The 21,702-nt window shown below is 34.3% G+C and overlaps 3 protein-coding genes across 15 annotated transcripts; all 3 read right to left on the reverse strand.

Moving 5' to 3' along the window:
• Positions 1-1,258: 1,258 nt before the first annotated feature.
• On the reverse strand, positions 1,259-11,084 carry LOC133695893 (uncharacterized). 12 transcript variants are annotated; one of them, XR_009842567.1, is made up of 17 exons: positions 10,507-11,084; positions 8,772-9,931; positions 8,468-8,649; positions 7,722-7,924; positions 7,508-7,576; positions 7,300-7,372; positions 6,554-6,710; positions 6,159-6,450; positions 5,945-6,059; positions 5,613-5,776; positions 5,393-5,467; positions 5,113-5,293; positions 4,881-4,970; positions 4,394-4,454; positions 4,108-4,159; positions 3,963-3,994; positions 1,259-1,543 (listed from the first exon to the last, which is right to left on the reverse strand). XR_009842567.1 is itself a non-coding variant. In XM_062117860.1 (15 exons), the coding sequence occupies exons 1-14, from the start codon at positions 10,831-10,833 to the stop codon at positions 4,411-4,413; spliced, it is 3,132 nt and encodes a 1,043-aa protein (XP_061973844.1). In that variant the 5' UTR covers positions 10,834-11,084; the 3' UTR covers positions 2,810-4,159; positions 4,394-4,410. The 12 variants fall into 12 exon arrangements, 5 of the variants coding, with proteins under 5 accessions (XP_061973844.1, XP_061973845.1, XP_061973843.1 ...); XR_009842568.1 differs by having other exon boundaries at positions 4,108-4,194; XR_009842571.1 differs by having other exon boundaries at positions 4,394-4,459.
• A 4,335-nt stretch (positions 11,085-15,419) lies between these two features.
• LOC133696211 (uncharacterized) lies at positions 15,420-16,219 on the reverse strand. Its single transcript, XM_062118324.1, has 3 exons — positions 15,934-16,219; positions 15,717-15,798; positions 15,420-15,639 (listed from the first exon to the last, which is right to left on the reverse strand). Exons 1-3 carry the CDS (start codon positions 15,961-15,963, stop codon positions 15,458-15,460), a joined length of 294 nt encoding a protein of 97 aa, XP_061974308.1. The 5' UTR covers positions 15,964-16,219; the 3' UTR covers positions 15,420-15,457.
• A 570-nt stretch (positions 16,220-16,789) lies between these two features.
• Positions 16,790-20,458, reverse strand: LOC133696209 (uncharacterized). 2 transcript variants are annotated; one of them, XM_062118323.1, is made up of 3 exons: positions 20,104-20,458; positions 19,899-19,980; positions 16,790-17,077 (listed from the first exon to the last, which is right to left on the reverse strand). In XM_062118323.1, the coding sequence occupies exons 1-3, from the start codon at positions 20,218-20,220 to the stop codon at positions 16,923-16,925; spliced, it is 354 nt and encodes a 117-aa protein (XP_061974307.1). In that variant the 5' UTR covers positions 20,221-20,458; the 3' UTR covers positions 16,790-16,922. The 2 variants fall into 2 exon arrangements, with proteins under 2 accessions (XP_061974307.1, XP_061974306.1); XM_062118322.1 differs by having other exon boundaries at positions 16,790-17,083; positions 20,104-20,453.
• Positions 20,459-21,702: the final 1,244 nt, after the last annotated feature.

The following is a 21,702-nucleotide window of genomic DNA, read 5'->3' on the forward strand; positions in this document are numbered from 1 at the left end:
CTTTTCAATGTTAATAAATTTTCTTAGATGCAATTCATTTTACCCACGGCCAACTTTATTTCATCCTCATTAAAGAAGATGAGGCTTCAAGAATCAAACTCCGAAACACTTCATAACAAGAACTTGTATATTATTTTATTAGTCTCTAGATTTATACTACGTTTCTCAACCGTCTAGTGCCAATTCCACTAAGATCACGACGTTATTCAACCTGTTTGAGAGCCACAATTGATTGTTTAGCTTGCTTTGTTTTTGATATACCCCTCCTTTTCTCACAAAGATGTTGAAGATTGATCTTCAATCGAGATAGAACCTGCTTTCTCGCTCCAAAATGAGTGCTCGCCTTGTAATGGGCTATAGTACATACTCTTTTTTTTTTTTTTTACCTGAGGAGTAAGGGAATTTTTTTAATCAAGCACACATTATGTGTAATACCACGTCAAGATTGTGTTCACGTTCCAGCCACGTGAATAAAAGTCATTGTTTTCCTCGACATGCATTTGAGGGAATGAATTCCCCCTAAAAATACATGTCAACAAAGATCAAAAACCAAAATATTGACAAGCGAAAACCCGAGGGCATACTCCACGTGGCATAAATTGCAAATGCAAGGGCATGATCGAGGTCATGAATTACGAAGACTTCAGCAGCAAACCACTGCTGCAAGAAACTATGGAAATAAGTTTCCTCCAGCTACTGCAGACCTAATAGTTTGTGGAGTACTTTTCTTGCAGTGGTAGAAAAACTATCAAAATCAAACAATCTTTATCTAATGCACCCTTGCATTATTACCATCAGAAAAGCAATGAGGCACTTTTCTTGTACATTGTCTCTTGATTCTACTCATTCATACCACGGGATGGAATAGCATATAAATTTAACTTCGTAAAAGAGGAGGTGAGTGACATCAGAAAACATAATCAATGACCCAGGATCCATTTTGAATAGTTATGGCTGATATGATTTTTGAAAAATGTTTGATAATAGGTATTATGTAACCCAAAACATTAGCTAAACAAATTGAAAGAAATCATTTCATGATATCATACTCAGGAACAAACAAGGAGCTAACAATACTCATTTTGCAGGAAACAAACGCCTATATTTTTTTTTCTTCTGTGAACACAAGGAAAAACAAACCGTTCTAGAAATTGCATTCAATTCATAGCCTCAGTTGTCATTTTGGCGATGGATGGCAAAGCTTAAAATAAACCGTTTTAGGAATTTTGATGTGAAACATAAAACGATGCGCTTAATGTACTGAAAAACGTGATATACGTGACAAGTATAATTGATGTGGCGCTACTATCACATAAAATTGCATGACATGGGTTCAAAACAATAGATTATACATTCAAACATATTAATATCAAAGGCATCATAGAACACAGATCCACAAACCTCTGGCCAACACCATCCTCCATGGATGAGGCAAAACTTTTTTTTCTCTCCACCCACGCCATCTCCACACCAAAACGAAAGGGAGGAAAGGGGTGAACATCTACTAGGTCTTAGATAACACTAGTCGGTTGGCACGCATCCGCTGCATGTCAAATAAATGTATAGGGGTTTAAATATTTTTAGCTTCAAAGACGCTTTTAATTGAGAATTTTTGACAAACATAAATGTTAAAAAAAACTGTTTGACCTGGAGCCGAGATTATGAGATTTGATCCAGGTCAACAAGTATTATTCATATTTTTAATCTAATTATATGTTACAATTAGTTTTTAACAAAAGTAAGAAATTAAATTACATTAAAATAAAATAATGTCAGTGTAATTAATTCTTTTCTTATTAATCTATTTTCCTTGAAAAAGCTTTTTAAAAAAATCAAAAAAATAAAAATAAAAGAAAAGATATGTTTACAATCAAAACCATTGAACATTATTTAGGAATTTATTTCTTACCTGAAAATTTATTTGAAAAAAAAAACCTAAATAAAAAACCATAAATAACCCCGAACTAACTTAAAACATAAAAAATCATCCCAAATAAAAAAAAACAATCCCAAATCTAATTTTTATTACTAGTCTCATAAAATGACTTTTCAATTAGATTCTGATCTTGAGGTTGAGTTTGAATGTGGAATTATTCCTTGAATCACCCACTACAAGATGTTAAAAGTTCAAAACAGAACACAAATGTCAATTATAGGTAATGCTTACACGGGCTATTTAATCTTTTTTCAAATAATTGTTCCACGGGGGTCAGTATCAAAATGGACTTGAAGCACAATACACATCAGTCCAGCAACTCAGCACGTCATTATTGAAACCAATTTGAAGGCAGAATGAGGAGAACAAGTTTTCTTTGACATGTTTGCAGGGCAATCATACAGCACAAGCACGTGACTAGGCTATTCATAGAAACAAACGGAAATGGAAACCCAGTAATGCCTAAAGTTAACTGACATCAAATAAGAATCGCATGTCCTGCATTTTTTTCTATTGAAATAGTGACGCTAAATATGGAGAATATTTACTTTAATAAACTAGGTCTCCAGACATTGTCCCTCAACTTCGCCCTAAATGGCAAACAATCCGTACACAAATTCAATACAATGAACTCCCTACTTCCATGTTGTGCAAATTTTAGCTCCTCAGCACGTTTACCATCAATATCAGATCCTGATGTTTAATAGAAGGCTCCAACCTGCCTTAAATTAAATTATATTTTGTGTATTGCCATTTCAATTGGCAGATCACCATGAGACAAGGCATCAAGTATCTGGGACTCATTTCAATTTTGCCAAAAAAAACATATCATCTCTATATAATTGAAAAAGAAAAGGAAAAGAACCCATCCGATTAAAACACATGGAAAAAATAGCAACATCATCATTTATGTTGACATCAATATTCAAATCTACATTTTAATCTCACTATCATTACTTTCTCTTTCCCTCTCCATCCCCTGTTTATCTATTCTACACCCAAACCTAGACCTAGAACAATCCTTGTAGCCATACTCAATTGGGAAACTGAATACAGATCTCATGTTGTTAAGGTCATAGATCATGAGGGTAGATGAAAACCTTGGAACTTGACAATATCATTGGACTACATATTGCCAAGCCTCTCCCTTTGTGCACAAAATAAAAAATCAATAAACTTGAAGGCCTGTAGCTTGTACAATACTTCTCCAAACAACCTACTTTCCTGACAACGTGTCCAAACACAAAACGCTTTCTTGCTAAATGTAAATGTCGACATGTGATGTCAGAGTAGGCTATGAAAGACAAACAGCTCAACTTCTTCCAATCCATAGTTACCAGTCATGGTTGAGGCTCACAGAAAAATATTTGGGTCTAATGCCACATGAGCTTGACAGATGTCTAAAACATCATCTCAAATGACAATGATAGATGGGGACTAAAAAGGGCACAAAATGAAAGTTGATGACTGCATGTATCAGTTTTTTTTTTTTTTTTGCAAGGATTATATTGCCATTTAGAGATCAAAAAACCAATTGGGTCAAACTTCACCTAATAGTGACTATGGGTTTTGGTGATCACATCCATCACAAGAGGGTTTCAATTTTCAAACAAATGAAATTAACACAGATAACTGGTTAAAACGTAGAGGAAAGTTATCCAGCTACTCAGAAACATGTTAATTGGTCTATATTAAACTATAATTTTATCATTGTTAGGACAGACTTGTAATAAAAGTGTCAACAAGTTCAACTAGATTTCCTACTTCAAGTGCAGTTTTGACTGAAGCTTATGCTTCACAATAGCATTTCGTCACATCCTATGTTCTATATTCAAGTAACTAATAAGACTTTCATAAGAGAAACACCGACTACCACATAGGAGGCGATGCATGAATCTTATGAAGCATCTGTGACAGACACTATACCAACATTAGAGATCAAAATTCAAGAAACCTAAATATCAAATATTTAGAATTTTTAAAAATGTACTAAGCTCGGGCAACCAATTTGTTTTCAGATACTTACCAGAGCTGCAAATGGATGAGATAAGAGGAGCCCTAAAAAGCACAGGAAGCAATGTTGATACATTAGTATTTCAAATTGAATACAACATGTTCCCCTGATAGTATTTAAGGAGAAAAGTATCAAATCTAAAAAATGAATTACTTACTAAAAATTACTTTCACTTCAAGTTTGCAGCGGCACATCTCCAGAACAAGTGCCTCCAGAATGACAGGCCATGGATCAGATGCATTCACTAAGTTAGAACTTATATTAATATTAACCACATAAAAAATATGAACAAAGACTCCCTATGAAGTCTAACATGTCTCAAACACAAATACATATTGTGAAACAAAAAAGGATGCCAGATGTAGCAGCACTGCCATCTAAAAAGCATATTTAGCACTTTCAAGGGGTTATCAAATAAGCTCCTAATAAACAAGCCAAGGTACCTTCTCCTGGGAGCCTTTTAAGCATTTAAGCACTGGAAGGATGCCTCAATGCAGGGGCAGACTATCCTGAATGAAAAATTCAATTAGACTCTCAAGGACCAGAAAACTCACATAAAATGGTAAGAGAACATATAGACTGCAAGTATAAAGAAAAAATAATTGAAGCAGTTAGAATGACAGATGTTTTGATATTCAGCACTAAATACAAACTACACAAGTAGAAACTAAAAGTTAACACAACAGAAAACGAGATTCTTCCTGCCATCTTTAGCAAAGGGTCTCAGAACAAATACAATTACTAACTCGTGGGATAAAAAATATTTCTTCCCTTATCATGTAACCCACAAATCCAATTGCAGTGACCATGTTCAGAGTAAAAAAAAAACAACAATCCTAGAGAAATAAGAGCAAATATGATAAATTTTCACAATGACCACGATTAAAAATGATTACAAGAGGAAAAAACGCCTTTGGCAAGTTGTCTTACAATAGAACCAGTACACCACTGAAATGAACCCGCCTGTAAAGAGTACTGCTGACCACATATCACCAGTTTTGACTTCAACCATGCCAAAAACTGCTCAAAGCTCAGAGGCCAGAACACATAAGATAAAGATAATGTGCAATGATTAGATATCTGAATGAGTTAGGTCATAATGTACAAAATCTAGCGCAACAGCATTTCTGGAGTCAGAAAATCAGCAACATGGTTCACTTGCCCGTGATGAATGGGTGAGCTAGTGCTTGATTAACTGTCATCCTCTTCTCAGGATCCAACACAAAAAGTTTTTCTAGAAGATCTTTAAAGTTTGCTAACATCTTTGGATCCTCACCAGGAGAACCCGAAATAATAGATCCAATATCTTTTGCCTTTATGTTCACAATAATCTTTTTCATAATCTGCAGAAGAAAAATATATATCAATCAATTTGAAATTGAACTACCATGAGGTACAAATGTTAAGAACAGGTCTGTAAATGGGACGTGCATACAACATACCTTTTTAGTGACAGGATCTTCCTCTGTAGCATGAAAATTCAAATCACGGTCAAAATGTTGGTCAACAAATGCACCCTGCATACACAAGTCAAATCAATATCAGATAAACAATGAACCCCAAATTCATTAACAGATATGCAGACCACCCTAGAGAACAGCTTACACCAAAAGGTTGCCTTTTTGTGAACCACCAACAATGATTATCAGGTGTGAATTTTACCTTCTTAAGCATCTTCTTTGGGAAAGGGCCCTTCAATTCCATGTGGAGTCGTAGCATGTCATTGTTTGTAGAACCAGGAAATAGAACTTTTCCAGTATAAAGCTCATACAAGCAGCAACCAACAGACCACACATCCATTGGATGATCATACGTCAAACCAAGAACTGCAAAGTAAGTCAAAATAAGCAAATACTTTTTCCTATATGGAAATGAAATTTTAGTGTAATAAATGTTAGGCCAATATCTACTTATTTTTTCTGGAGAACATGTCAAAATCAATTTATCCAACAACAAGACAATATCCAATATAGTAGTTTAACAATGGAGCTTACTTATTTCAGGAGCACGATAAAACCGGCTTACAAGGTATGGTGTAATTTCATTTTTACCAGAAAACATCGCATTACCAAAATCACAAAGCTTCAGCACATTTTTTGCCTCATTTACCTGTGGGAAACGAGAGAAAAGAACAGGTCAGTTAAATAGCAGGTAATCAATGGATGATTAACTAAAGCAAAATAACACAATTGTGGCACTGAAACTTACCAGCATATTATCAGGCTTTATATCACTGTGAAGAACACCACAGTTTCTTAGATGCTTCAGAGCAATAAAAAGCTGCTTTGCATAAGCTCTAACAGCAGTTAGTTTAAGGCCAATATCTCGACCAAACTTTTTTAAGACCTCACGCAGGTTCATGTGAAGAGATTCAAAAACTAAACAAAGATGATTTCTATACTTGAAACTTGAAAGAAAACGAACGCAATGACGCTTGTTCTCTGGATCTTGACCTGCTAATTTCTTCAATATTGAAACCTCTGTATCCCCAGCCTTGCGCCTAGAACATAGATGTAGAATCAGTGGCCAGTAAGATAGGTTGCCAAGACAAATATGGATAAGAAAAGGGAGAGCACAATGTTATTAAAAAAATAAATACTAACATTGTTTCATTGTTACGTATAATTTTTATAGCCACTTCTTCAGGTTCATCAATGCCAGCCTTCAGATCCTTCGCACGAACTACTGTAGAAAAGACACCTTTTCCATGAGCAGCAACAATCTCATATCGACCATCAAGTACTTCTCCAAATCGGTAGCCTACATACCAAAAATGATATTAGCATAAATAACTGAAATAACTATTTGAAGAACAATAGCAGCATATTGATCAACCAAATCCATAAATTTTCAAGAACTATAAATGTTTGAGACAAATTGAAGGCATGCCTTGTACTTTCTACTATTGCCTCTGAAATGATGTAAAGTGAAGTCACATCTTCCAGAACAGGAAAAACACAAGCTCTGGATATAAAGGAAAAGAAAATAGAAGAGGAACACTTGAAATATGATGTCAAAGAGACTTCTTTACTTTTCTTTTTTTAGCAACAATGAGAAGTAATAAGAACTGAACTCTTTCTTGTCTCTCACCAAGATAAAAACCAAATATTTCCGATCTCTTACTTTAGAAAAAAAAAAACCACAAGATATTTGTAGCTTTATCGAAACCACTAAACAAATAGCTAACATTTTATTGGGATAGAAAAACAATCTCATAAAATAGATTAAAAAAAGGCCTTTAGCATGAAAAGTCAAGTTCAAAACCATCCGTATATTTTTAAAAAACAGATTTCTGTATTGGGTTCTCTATTTGAAAAAAGAAGAGATGATCACATATTAGAATACTTACTATAATACCCTACAGGATCATCCCAATTGTCATGGAGACCACTCCTCACAATTGGCAAACCTTCTCCTTTACCCTGCAGCACATTCAAATCACAAATCCTTGGCATAATTGAGCACGACTATTTTAAGAAACTGCATTATACAACTAACAAAGCAAGTATAAACAGCACAAAATACAGAAACAAATTGCAGGAAAAAGTGGATCTTACTGATTTACGAACTCCAACAGGCGTCTCTCCAAAAATATCATCACAATATTTTTCATCTGATCTCTCACTCTGTAAAAAATAGTAACCAAAAAGAATTGATCAACTCCAATATGATTCAGTAGTAAACGTGCATACACTTCCCACCTATATGAATATTAAGCTTGATCCCCCAAGTAGCTTAAAAAACATGACATTAGAGAAAAAATGGACACACCTTCGGAGAACCTTCTCCAAGCCCTGCAGCACCTGAAGTCCTCTCAGAAGTAACATGTATTCCATTTTGTGAAGGTGATTTCCCAACAGAAAATAATGTCTCGGCAACATAAACGCCAGCACCATCTGTCCTACCATCGAGAGTTTCTGGAGCAACATTGCCGGTTGCTGCTGAGTTACCAGGACCTTCTAAAGGCTCCTTATCTGCTCGACACAAACAATTTTATTGTTAAGAGGAAATTGGCATGAGAAATAAATGATAAATCACAGAAAACAGATAGAAATCAGTTGGTTTAACTATCCATAGGTACTTAACCCTGCTCAATATAAATTATGAATCAGCAGATTTTTCATTTAGGATTTTCAACTTAAACACACACATCATCCACCCACCATCGTTGCTTGTGAGATGGCACCAGAATTATTGCATGGATGTAACTCAAATTAACAAGTTAAGCATTTTCTAACAACAAAATCCAGAGTTTTCTAGCACTAAGATGAGAAACAACACACACATGTAAAAACACATACTCATTGTTTAAGATGCAAAAATTGCAGGCACTAGTGGAACTCTGAATCGTGTTTCTTGAACTTCAATAAGAAAATTACCAGATCTAAGTGAGACTCATCAAGCAAGCATGTACACCTTGAAAATCATGTTTATATATGATATCACAAACCAAACAGTTTACTGCTGATCTTGAGCTCAAGAGTAAATATAAAACATTACAAGGACAGGGAAAGTACCTTTGTCTGCATCTTCTGATCGAGACTCATTCTGCTGCTGTAAATGCTGATTTCTATATTTTTCAAGAATGGCTTCCCTTCGCTTTCTACTCTCCTCCTTTATTCTATTGAGATCTTCCTCTTCCTGTTCAGCTAATTTTAATGCCATCCTTTTTTCAAAATCATCTTGTTCATCTTCATCTCTGAAGCCAAATATAAAAAACATAATGTTAGGTCCAAAGGTGCCCTACAGATACATATTTTCTTTAAGTAAAAAAATGTTTTCAATTAAAGCAAGCATTTTTATTTTATGTATAAAGAATACCTCTTTAGATTGTCTCTTCCCTGTCCAAAAGAATTGCTGTTGATATTATAAAGTTTTTCTGAATCACTCTTATCCCTAGATTTCTCCCTATCCCTGTCATTTCGCCTCTCCCTTTCCTGTTCATTCCCACGATCATGGTCCCTAACTCTATCCCTTTCCCTGTACCTATCCCTATCCTTCTCCCTTTCTCTCTCCCTGTCTCTATCTCTGTCACTAGCCCCATGCATATTTTTGTGTTTGCTCAAATCTGTTTCCTGCTGTCTTTTTCTATCTATCTCCTCCACCCTGTCCCTACTCCTCCCCAGTTCTTTCTCCCTCCTCCTTTCCCAGTCTACCTCAACATATTGATCCTTCTCCCTTCTATGGTCGCTTTTCCTACTCCTCTCATGTTCCATCTCCCTTCTCTGGAAGCTTTCCCTGCTCCTCTCATGTTCCATCCCCCTTCTCCTAACCCGATCCACCTCCCTCTCCCTGCATCTCTCTTGTTCCTTCTCTCTTCGTTGTTCCCTCTCCTTGCTCCTCTCTCTATCCTGTGAATTCTTGTTGTGATACCGATCCTCTCCATCAAAAGACTTGTTGTAACTAACACTGCTTTCCCTATCCACATTTCTCACTGAATCTCTACTGCCATGTCGAAGATCCCTGCTGTTTCGAGACATTCTTTCACCATCAGAGTCATAATCAACCCTGTCATGGTGTCTTTTTCTTGTCAAAAGATCATTGTATTCAATAAGGCTACGAGAACGCGATCTTTCCCTAACTAGATCTCGTGACATTGATCTACTCCTAGAATGAATCTCATAATGGTACCTTTCACGCGAAGGTGATTGTGCCCTCTTATGCCTATTCTCACTGCTTTCAGAAGATGATGACTTTCTCCAATCCCTTAATTTGCTATCATCACCCTCAGTTGTAATATCCAGGTTACTTTTTGGCTTGTTACTTCCCTTTGAAGGGGACCTAGATTCCAAGTGCCTCTTCTTATCATCTTTATGGTATTCACGACCTAAATTACCATTGGCAAGATCCTCTGAGTCAATTTTAGAAACTAGCTCATCTCGAAGCTCAGCCCTAGAATCTCTTCGAAGGCAGACCTCATTGTCAAACTGATCAACAACTGGATGATTATTCACAAAACCAATGTCACTCTTGTCAAATCCCTGCCATAAAATATATGAATAATATTAAGTAACACAAACTTGCAACATGACAAGCAGTGTGAATAATTATTAAAGGAAGAAAACACATGTGGCGAGTATGCAGTAAAAAAACATAAATGATGAGAATAACAACTTCTTACGAATGAATATAAAGCCACCAGTTCTCCATTGAAACGCCTAGAGGACACTTCTTTCTTTTTGCAATGCACACATGTTCGTGTTTGTAGTGCAAGCAGGTTCTTACATATGTGTATGGAACATTCTCTATAAAACTCTCACCAACCAAAAATTCATCACATATTCCAAAAATCAAAACAAGCATCCGTTTGGCCGCTGAGAAAAGCATAAAAAAAATATTTTCATTCAGAAACTCAAATTTTCAAAAACCGAGGAAAGTCCCAGAAGGCAAGCAATTACCAAATTTTTGTAGCTATAAAACGTAGTATAAAAAAAGAAATGAAATTAAGATTCCACATTTTGTTATATTTCTCAGCGACCAAACAAGAAGCAAAACAAGGCAAAAGAGTAACAGTTTGCTTAAAAAATAGAGATAAAAGAGGGCAAACAGAACACACCAGATTTTGAGAATCTGGTACTTCTTCATGCAATTCATTGGCCTCGACATCGACGCCACCAGAACCTTCCTCCTCAAGGATCTCCCCTTCCTCCACGTCATCATTATCAGCTCCATTACTATTCGCAACAGGAACCGGAGGAGGAAGAGTAGCAGGAACGATGTCTTCACCGCCTTGTTTTGTATCCTCTCCGTGCTTCTTGCTACGGCAGTGGCGATGTCGGTGGTGATGGTGGCGATGTTTGTGGCGTTTCGAGGACTTCCCCGCCTCGTCATCGGAGGAAGATCGTCGGTGCTTGCGACGAGAGGCATCGGAATCGCTGGCCATTGTTTGGTGTTGGAAATGCTGCAGCGACCTAGGTTAGGGTTAGGGTTTTGTTGAATTAGGGATTTACTTATTTGTTCGGAGAGGGAGGTCGAGAGAATGAAAAGAGGGTGAATTTTGAAACACAGTAATTTGGTAGCGTAAGTTAATTGAAGAGGAGGGGAGGTGGTTGTGTTGCGCTGGCGGGGTATCTATCATTTCCAGATTTGGAGGGTGGGGCGAGTGCCTAATAGCGTGTAAAATTTGAAAATTTTTTGTTTTTTTTTTTTGCTAAAATTTAATATGGTTTGTACGTTTTGGATCGTTTTGATGTGCTGATGTCAAAAATGATTTTTAAAAAATAAAAAAACATCGTTGGCATGCATTTTGGCACGAAAAGTTATTTGAAAAGCATCCGCAACCACACTGCCAAACACGCTCTAATGGGCCCATTAGCTCATTTATTATGCTGCTGTCTCGCTTTTTTCGTCCCTTTCGATCATGGGATATGCAAGTTCATTGGAGATTCCACATAAAGCAGTCCTACCAGTTGTAATTGTTTCATTCTGCCCTTTTTTTTAATGGTTAAAAATCATTTTTATACTTGACCAACAAGTAAGTCCTTTTTTTCCGTAAAACAAAATTTATATTAATTAAATCATTTTTGAAGCGGATATGTGATACAACAGAGGCAGTGTACAAATTTTCCTTCAGTTTCTTGGGGCACGGACTAGATGCATCAAATGCCCAGGGGGTAAAAATTCAGAGACCTATGGAATGCAAAGAAGTTTTCTCTGGGTCCGGAAAATGTAATCCCACCACATGCTATTTGAATGGAAGCAGTTATATCTGGGTGTTTATTTTTGCGTTATAATATATTTTATAAAATGTTTTTAAAATTATTTTTTGTATGAAAAAATTAAATTGATATTTTTTTAGTTATTTTTTTATGTTTTTAATGTATTAACATTAAAAATTAAAATAAATATATAAAATACACATTAGCCCTACTTCAAATAGAAAACAATTAGATCATAAGGTCAATGTTACATAGTACATTGGATCATCTTTTCTAGTCTTAAAAAAATAAAGACATTAAAAAGTAAAATACAATGCATTCTAAATGGAATATTTTAAAAATATTATGATAGTAACATAATAGATAATACATTTAAAAAAATATTCAAACACGACACTTTAGATTTATCCAACTTTACCAAAATTAACATGTAAAACTCGCGTTCTAGGATACAAGATCATAATAGCCCCTTGAAACACAAATTAGAAAGTTATGTTCTAATCAACCAAACATTAGAGGCTGAAAATAAAAATAACATTTAAAAACAAAGATAAAAAAAGAAGTGATATCTAGGCAATTAATCTAACTTAATTCTAAAACATTAAAAAAAAAGAAAATAAATTTAATAAAAACTGATAAATAAAAAACTCGAGAAAACTAAGGTTATTTTCAAAATTAATGAAGAATCCTATAAAACAAAAAAAAATTAGTAAAGCTCAATATCCAATTAAATTAAATGATAAATGATGAAACTAAATAAAAAAAAGCTTAAAAGAAAATAAAATAAGTAATAAACATTAACGAATATCTTAAATCAGTCAACGTTACATCGTAGGTTGGATCATCTTTTTTAGTTTTAAAAAAATAAAGACGTTAAAAAGTAAAATACAATGCATGCTAGACGTAATATTTTTAAAATCATAGTTATTAAACCCGGATCGGCCTGACGGGTCGACCCGGGACCCTGCCGACCCAGGGGCTAGACGGTCCGGGTTTTTCAAAAGATCGGTCGATGCAATGACCTTGTCAAACTCGGTCGACCCGGCAGGTCAGCCAGTGACCAGGGCGAGACCCGACCAAGACCTGGTTTTTTTTTTCAAATGTGAGATTTGAAACTCATTAGTATATATACTCTATACTCCCAAGAAAAATATTATATTTTTTCAACGTGGGATAAAAAACTTTTTGGTTTAAATATTTTAACTTAAAAGGATAATATAATATCTTTTTAATGTGGGATTTGAAATCCATTAGTATATATACTCTATGTTCACAAGAAAAAAAAACTATGTTTTTTCAATGTGGGATTGAAAACACACTAATGTATATACTCTATGTTCCCAAGAAAAAAGTTATATTTTTTCAATGTTGGATTGGAAACACATTAGTATATATACTCTATGTTCCCAAAATTTTATTTTTTTTTTCAATGCGGGATTGGAAACTCATTAGTGTGTGTGTGTACTCTATGTTCACAAGAAAAAAAAGTATGTGTGTTTTCAATGTGGGATAAGAAACTTTTTTGGTTTAAATACTTTAACTTAAAAACTTAACATAATATCTTTTTAATGTTGGATAATTTTTTTTAAAAAAAATATTCTTTTAAAATTTATTATTTACAATATGTATAGCCTATATTTACATGAATTTTTTCTTAATTTTTTCATATAAAATATTAAAATTTTAATTTTTTTTAATTTTTCAGGGTTGACCCATGAAACCCAGGACCCAGCCCCTTGGCCAGGTCAACCCCCAGACCGGGTTTAATAACTATGTTTAAAATATTAAGATAATAACATAATAGACAATATATTTTTTTTAAAAAAAATTCAAACACAACACTTTAGATTAACCCAACTTTACCAATGTTAACATGTAAAGCTCGCATTCCAGGATACGAGATCATAATAGCCTCTTGAAACACATATTAAAACAAATTAGAAAGCTATGTTTTAATCAACCAAACATTAGAGGCTGAAAATGAAAACAACATTTAAAAAAAAAAGACAAAAAAAAGTGATATCTAGGCAATTAATCTAACTTAATTCTAAAACATTTTTTTTAAAAAAAGAAAATAAATTTAATAAAAACTAATAAATAAAAAACTCGAGAAAACTAAGGTTATTTTCAAAATTAATGAAGAATCTTATAAAACAAATAAATTTTTTTTAGCAAAGCTCAATATCCAATTAAATTAAATGATAAATGATGAAACTGTGAAAAAAGACTTAAAAAAAAAGAAAAAAAAGCAATAAACATGAACGAATATCTTAAATCTAGGTTAATCTCTCAAATTTACAACTCGTGAATCTCAAACATGTACTCAATCAAGAAACTTAATTCTTAATCAATTTAATGTTGAATAATGGAATTGAAAAAAAAATATCAAGTTAAAAAAAATCCAAAGTAAAAAACCAGTAGTCAAGAGAATGGGGATAAAATCCTATACAAAAAAAAAATAAAGGATGGAATCATAAAAAAAATTAATTTTAAAAAACATTTCAAATAGAACAAATAGCAATGAAAAAAAATAAAAGTCAAACTTGACATATAAAAAAATTAATAATGAAGAAATTGAAAGCATATTTCAATTTTATAAAATTAATTTTTAAAAATACCAATTAAAAGTACAAAGATCAAATATAATGAAAAACACAAATTAAATGGCTATTATGAAATTTTGAAAGGTCACGCGCAAATATTAAAAAGAAGAGAGAAAAAATAAAAAAGTTAATTAGCGTCAAACCAGAGAGAATTAACCCACATGCGTCACCTAAGGATGGAGGTCACATCGTGATGCTTCGAAAAAAATCAAGGAATTTAGTTTTTGGTCGTCGTATATATTATCTAAATATAGCGGAGTGGCTTCCTCGTTGTTGTGTGCAACGCACACGCCAACCATTTATTATTATTATTATTATTATTAAAATACTTAATTACACGCTCTCACTACATGAAAAAAAAACTAAGATTAAATTAAAAAAAATTATTTTTAAAATCAATCAAATCATTTTATTATACTTTTAAATAATAATAATAATAAAAAACACTCCTAAAAGCCATTGATTGAGTTTCGCTTTCAAGTATAATGATATCATTTGAATATGAAAAAAAGGCAAAAAAAACCGAGTTATCTCTAATCATTTTTATAATAACTAATAAATCCGATAAAAAAACTACTTTACCCCCAGAGACCAAGCTTTTATGAGAGGGGAAAAAATGTACCCACATCATTTCAATTCACAGCACTAGTGTTAAGCTAAAATACCTTTCCCACATCCTTTAGTTTTGTTAATTAAATTTATATCATTTGCATTTATTAAATTTCTATCATTTAATTAAATTTATATCATTTGCATTAATTAAATTTCTATCATTTACAAACTACAAATGAAGTGTTTTGCAGAACTCATATTTGTGGATTTTTTTCCGACTACCTGTGTTGTTCCTAAGTACATAAATATTTAATTGCATTTGTACATCTCTACACCAATCATTCACATTTTGCTTCAATTTTCCACATGCCTGCTTGAATTTTTAGTTTCCTTTCTATTACAGCAGCGTCTGCCAAATTTCATGAGGTATGGTTTGGTCACGCGTACTATAATCGCACGAGGAATTTCGTACAACATCATCATAAGAAGACAAGAAGCGGGAGTAATAATGAGTGATGTGGCTTAACTGGTTAGCTTTAAATTTATCCTTTAAAGATTAAAGATTATTAATTTAAATTTTATAAATTTTAAAATCAGATTTATATAATTATTAATTTTAAAATATATAAATTAGTTATACACAAATCAGTCCGTTGCTAATAAAAAGAAGAAGAAGTGGGAGTGGGAGTACATGTTAGCCAGACACCACTGGCGTCGGGTCTTCCTGTTCTTTGCTGCTGCCGAAGTCCTGAGTGACCAGTATTTCAACTCTGCGGTTCATCTTTTTCCTTGGTTTTGTCGCCACATCAGATGGTCTAAATCTTCCACATACGTTTATCCTGCATTGCTGCTTCTCAATCATGTGTGTCTCTACCTCTTCAATATAAAGGGAAAAAATAAAGGTTAATTTGCTATTAAACGAATGCTAATATCTTCATTCAAGACAGTTTCACCTTTCATGTTGAGAATGATTCTCCTAGCTTTTTTTGAACAAGCATTGCAATCAAGGTTAATTCTCAGCACCATGCAGCAAGTCTGCAGTCATGGATCATAAGTAAGAGCCTATTTACTTTGCAATCTTATAGTTTTCTAGGAGAATGAGCTTGACGTGGGGGGAAAGGAAACGGAAACAAAAACAGAGCCCGCTTGAAGACAATGTTTGTAATTTACCCTAGCAGGTACGAAGCTGAGAAAAGACATGGTACGAAATCAACGATGGGTCGATATGATGGCCAAGAACATCTGGAAAAATAACGATTTTGAGAATTTGAATAATCATAGACCAACTGTTTTTTCGGCTTTTGGAATGTCCGCTGGAAATCCTTTGCGTTCATTTTGGAAACTTCACTTTTGTGCTTTGTTTATTTTCCACACAGGTACAAGGGGAAGCATATCTTTCCCTCTTGTCCCATGCTTTGTTTTACTCCATGACACATTATACGAAGCATCTCTTTCTTGTTTGTGTCAAAGAACCATCTCAACCTAAAAGTTTAAGCTATTAGGTGAGGTCCTAGGATATGATTTATATTATTCTCTAACATACCCCCTCAAGTGAAAGTCTTTTGGGCTTGAAACTTGCACAAGCTCACTTTACCTTGTGCTTAATTTTTTATCAAATAAATGGGAATGGTGAGATTCGAACTCGTGACCACTTAGTCATCAAGGCTCTGATACCATGTTAAAGAACCATCTCAACCTAAAAGCTTAAGCTATTAGGTGAGGTCCCAGGATATGATTTATATTATTCTCTAATAGTTTGCAAAGGTTTGTGTTACGCAAAATTGAAGCCATCTTACATGTTAGCCTGCCCTGAATTCAATGCCCTGAAAATAGAAAAGGTTAATAATGGAAGATTTTACGTTCATGTAGTTGTTTAACTCCTTCCTAGAAAAGTACTTTTTTTCCCTCCTTCAAATTGGAAATCAAGCTCTGCACAGGACTGCACTTATCAACAAAAACTCATAATTTCCATGTCTGTCCAAACATATCTGCCTTTTTTTATCTGTTTCCCTAACAAATTCAAGCATGCTCGATAAGAAGTATCTGAGATTCTATTTTACTTTCTCAACGTAATATAACAATTATATACGTGGTTATTTCACGCAGCCACGATCTTTTGATAATAGAACTGTGTTCATTGTCGAAACATTTACATGTCATCAAGGGCAGTAAGAACGAAAAATTCGCTTGATCACTGCCATTTTGCCTAGAGGATTTCTGTATACAGCAGCAACTTGCCTTGTAGAAACTCTCACAACAGGATACCTACAAGTGAGAGTTACCTTCTTTTCCAATACATTGATCGATATAGATTCTGTCTCTGCCAAAAAAAAATTGTAAAAAAAGAGGAGCAACAGTTAAGATGCTTACTGTGTTCATAGAGAAAAAGAAAACATTATCCAGTATCACACTATGGAACACGGAGTCCAACGGGAATGGCTTTCTTATAATATTTCTTTACGTGGATGATTTAATTTACTTGGGAAATGACCAGATGACAAAGGATTTCAAAAAGCAGATGACGAGTCGGTTTTAGATGACTGATCTTGGGCTTATGAGATATTTCCTAGGCATGCAGGTGAAGCAAGAACCTGGGAGAATTTTTATTTCTCGGGAAAAATATGCAGCTGATTTGTTAAAGAAATTTAACATGTCACAAAGCAAGCCTGTGAGTACTCTTTTTACAGTGAATGAGAAGCTCTCAAAGAATGGTGGTGAAAAGAAGATTGATGAAACTGTAAGCAGAAAGCTTTTTGGCTCACTCGTTTTCTTATACACACAAGACCTGATATTGATAATGTTGTTAGCATAGTGTCAAGGTTTATGAGTAAACCAGGCAAGGTATTTTGCAGCAGTCAAGAGAATCCTGAGATATGTGTAGGGAACAAGAAGCTATGGTGTCGTATATGAAGTAGAAAAGGTGTGCAGCCCGATTGGTTACACTAACAGTGACTGGGGAAGGTTCTGTTGATGACAGAAAAGGTACAGCTGGGTATGTATTTTGTTTGGGATCAAAGGTTATCTCTTGGTCATCAAAGAAACAACAAGTTATGGGTTTATCATCAGCAGAGACATGACATATTTCATTAACAAGTGCGGCAGTTGAAGCATTTTGGCCTAGAAGAATTCTGGAGGATTTGCGTCAGAGGCAGTTTTTTTCAACAACCATGTTTTGTGAGAACATGTCAACCATTGCCTTGACTAAAAATCTAGTGTTCCATAATCGCACAGAGTACAATATTAAACTTCGTCATTGCTATATCAGAGAGCTTATGAGATAAACAGCAATTGAACTTCATTTTTGTAGAAAAGAACATCTGGCAGATGTCCTCCCCAAACCAGTTGCTACAGAGAAGTTCTTTTATTTCCGAGACAAACTGGGAGTTGTAGATTTTTTGAATAAAAGGGGAGTGTTAGAAATAATTAAGAAAAATCTAGATTCGTTATTCATTAGAATTTCATGAATGTATGTAGTTCATGTATTTAGTAAGGGTTCTTGTATATGTTATATGAATATATATTTAATGAGTCTCTAAAGAGTTACTTAGAACCTCTATGTAAGGGGTGTTTTATTCTCTTGTGATAAGAAACTTGTAGACACTTTCAGATTCATTAGAAAGACTTCTGGCCTTATGCTGCTGTTAATAAATTATCACTGGTACAGAGCTAGATCAGTCTAACAGGAAGGGATTAAAACATGTGTGTAGAAAGAAGAAATCCCAAAAGAAAATGGAAAGTAAACCCTAGAGTGAGAGGATGGAGGAGTGACATCAAAAAATTAGAGGTGCGAGATAATAGATTCCCAGACAAAAGAACTAGGACCTTGCATCAAGAGAAAGATAGAAAAAGTCCAAGAGGGGCTACCTGCAAGTTGACAAATTCTTGCACAAGAAATGATGTGGTACAAGAGAGACCACACATAAAGAGAGAAGAGAGCTCTTCCTAATGAAGGAGGTGGAAAATGGACAAGGAGTCATGATAAAAGGAAGGTAGCATCTTGATGAAGAGTAAGCACAAAAGCCACTTGAAGAGCCAAATCTTGAAAGAAAGATGTTTGGCTAGAGAACTGTGGGGGCGGCCATAAGAGGAGAAAAATGACTAAGAATGGCCATGTTTAGACAAATACAGTTGCTGAAGAAGGAGATTGAAGAGATGGCAATGAGATTTCATTAGCTAGCCATAATGAAAAGAGATGGCTCAAGATGGCGTTGTAAGAAGAAGGAAATGGTGGCAGCAATGTAGTTGTCTAACAAGCTATAATGAGACAGTGGCTACAACAAAGCAATGAGTGCTTTCCAAGGAAAATGGTAAAGAGTAGGAAAGTTTGCAAGCATCTGCAATACATATCTAAATTTCAAGAATTGTGAGATTTCCAAAATTAAGGGGAGTGTTGGAATTAATTTTAAAATCTACATCAAAAGAATCCTTAGTTATTCTAGGTGCATGTATACCTTGTATCATTGCAAAACGACATACAAATATGCAGGCTAGATCCTTAGTTGAATAATATTCCAACAATCAGAGTCATCTAAAACGTGGAATGTGGAAAGGAAATAACTGGAAGTGTGAATAATTTACAGACAGAGTCTGAAGGTCCAGCCCACAAGGTAACAACTGCTGGATTAGGTATTATAGGAAAAAGGATGTGTATTTCTCAACAATGACAGGAAAATGAACTTGTGCCATTTCAAAGGTTGATGTTTAAATAATGTTCTTCTTTTGTACCAGCTTTTCACATAACAGAACATAAGATGAAACTCATGCATTGCTACAGCGAGAGGCCTAATTATTTGATACAAGGAAGCATTTACACGAAATTGCTAAAAGGAAGTCAGTAAACCCCAAGAAAAGAAAAGAAGGGAAGAAGAAGGATGAGGTTACTGTGGCAGCAAGCAACCAGACCGCCCTTAAAGGAAATGAAAGGGCATTTTTGCGGTTCAAAGAGTATTATTAATTTTAGGACCACATCAGTGACCGAACGTTAGCTCAGTCATCGCTATAACTCCAAGAGAATTCCTTGGAGGTGCTTCCAAAGACATCCAAAATCATAATTAGCAGCCTGGAGGAATCCTAAGAACTTGTTACATTTCTTTGAAAGCTTAACACCTAAATGGCCAAGTTTCAAGAAATCTTACCGTTCATTCTTGACATTATGTCAGCTACTCTCCTTTGACATTCTGCACATCGAATATCTGCTGAAAGAACAACTACCTGAACCTGCTTGCAATCAGCACCCACAATAAACCATGAGAACTTACACAATTGTTTGACTGTAGGTGAAAAAAATAAAACATGTAAGCTCAACGTAAGCAAATGGAGAGAGAGGGAGAGAGTGCTAACAAGAGGCACGGTTAAGGATTCAACAGAGGCCAGGCTAGTTCCAGAATATAGCATGTTCTTTGACTTCTTGATTCCAATTCTCTGTATCTCCTTTTTAGGCCGTGAAGCAAGAGCCATATCTTTGTTCTGTGACTAAAATCAGCAAAGATACTCATATAGGAAAGTGAGGTAACAAGTTCAATCCCATCTTGAAATGGGCAAGGGAAAGAAAGATGGAGAACGAAAATGATCTGAAAAAGATCTAAGAACAGCTTCTGCTGTGCTGATAGAGCAAGCCCAACTTTTAAGATGCTTCAATTGTTGGAGAACAAGGAATCAAGATAGAACAGGTTACAGAGCCTAGTAAAAGTGAGAAGGGGTCTTTAGTGCTTGGTTGACAAAGATGTTTCATTCACTGAGGCAGGCCCACACAAAACACTGTTTTTGAATTTTTTCTCCTCTTGAATTATTCTTTGTAGCTTGCTTATGAGACCAAACACTTGCATTAGTACTGTAATCTTTTTTTAAGGTCAATTTAGATGTCGTGTCAATAAAGAGTTTGGCTATGGCTCTGCAGGCTGCAGCGAGCCAATAGAGCTGAGTTTTTAGACGAAGAGCGACCTTGTAGAAGGTTTGATGGGTCTCATTCTCGGCTTTGTCACAGCTCCGCGCTAATCAAGCCACTAAAGCTTGTGTTCTTTACCATAACAATGTCAAACGTTAACAGCTAAACAAACGAAAAATTTCGCCTACTTGATTTGATTGTTCGGCAACTTTCATGCTGAACAACTGGATTAACCAAAAAAATCAAACAAGTGGCTTGTGGTTTTCTACAGACAAGCAAATTGCCTGAGGCCATGTTTGAGATAGGGTTGATTATCTTACAGTATTTTTTTTATTTGAAAATATATTAAAATAATTTTTTTTTATTTTTTTAAATTTATTTTTAATACAATAACATCAAAAAAATCTAAAAAAATAATTAATTTTAAACAAAAATAAATAATTTAAAAAAAAACTAGTTGAAAGCTACAAAATTAATTTGAATACGTATCTTTTTGCTAGAGTTTACTGGCACGGAGTGCTTAACCGCTAACCACTCTTTGATAGATGATGCTGTTAGCTCATCCAGAATATCGATAATGAAATTAAAAAAGTTATTAGACCTAAAAAGGATAATAATTATTATTAAGCCAAAGATTAGTTTGCGGTCTACCAAATAAGTTCTTATTTGCCATTGAGATTGAAATTGTTTTACGTCAAAATATGATATTTTTTTAAAAAAAATTAGATTATTTTGATGTTTTAATATTAAAAAAAAAATTTAAAAATTATTTTAAGATATTTCCAAACAAACAATATTTTAAAAAGTAATTTTTATTCCTCTTAAACACCCCTTAAAAAAATATTTAATATTACAGTGCAAGATATTTTTTTTCTTAGAAATAAATTAAAATAATTTTTTCAAAATACTTTATATATATATATATATATATATATATATATATTATCAACCTATCAAAATCATCTCTAAAATAAAAGGAATCTTAGAATTGAGCTGTTTATATCAACCAATGGACCACTTTTGGATGTTTCTAGCACGGGAACCCACAGCCATAA

The sequence above is a fragment of the Populus nigra genome, chromosome 6 (assembly GCF_951802175.1).
Source record: "Populus nigra chromosome 6, ddPopNigr1.1, whole genome shotgun sequence".
Lineage (NCBI taxonomy): Eukaryota > Viridiplantae > Streptophyta > Magnoliopsida > Malpighiales > Salicaceae > Populus > Populus nigra.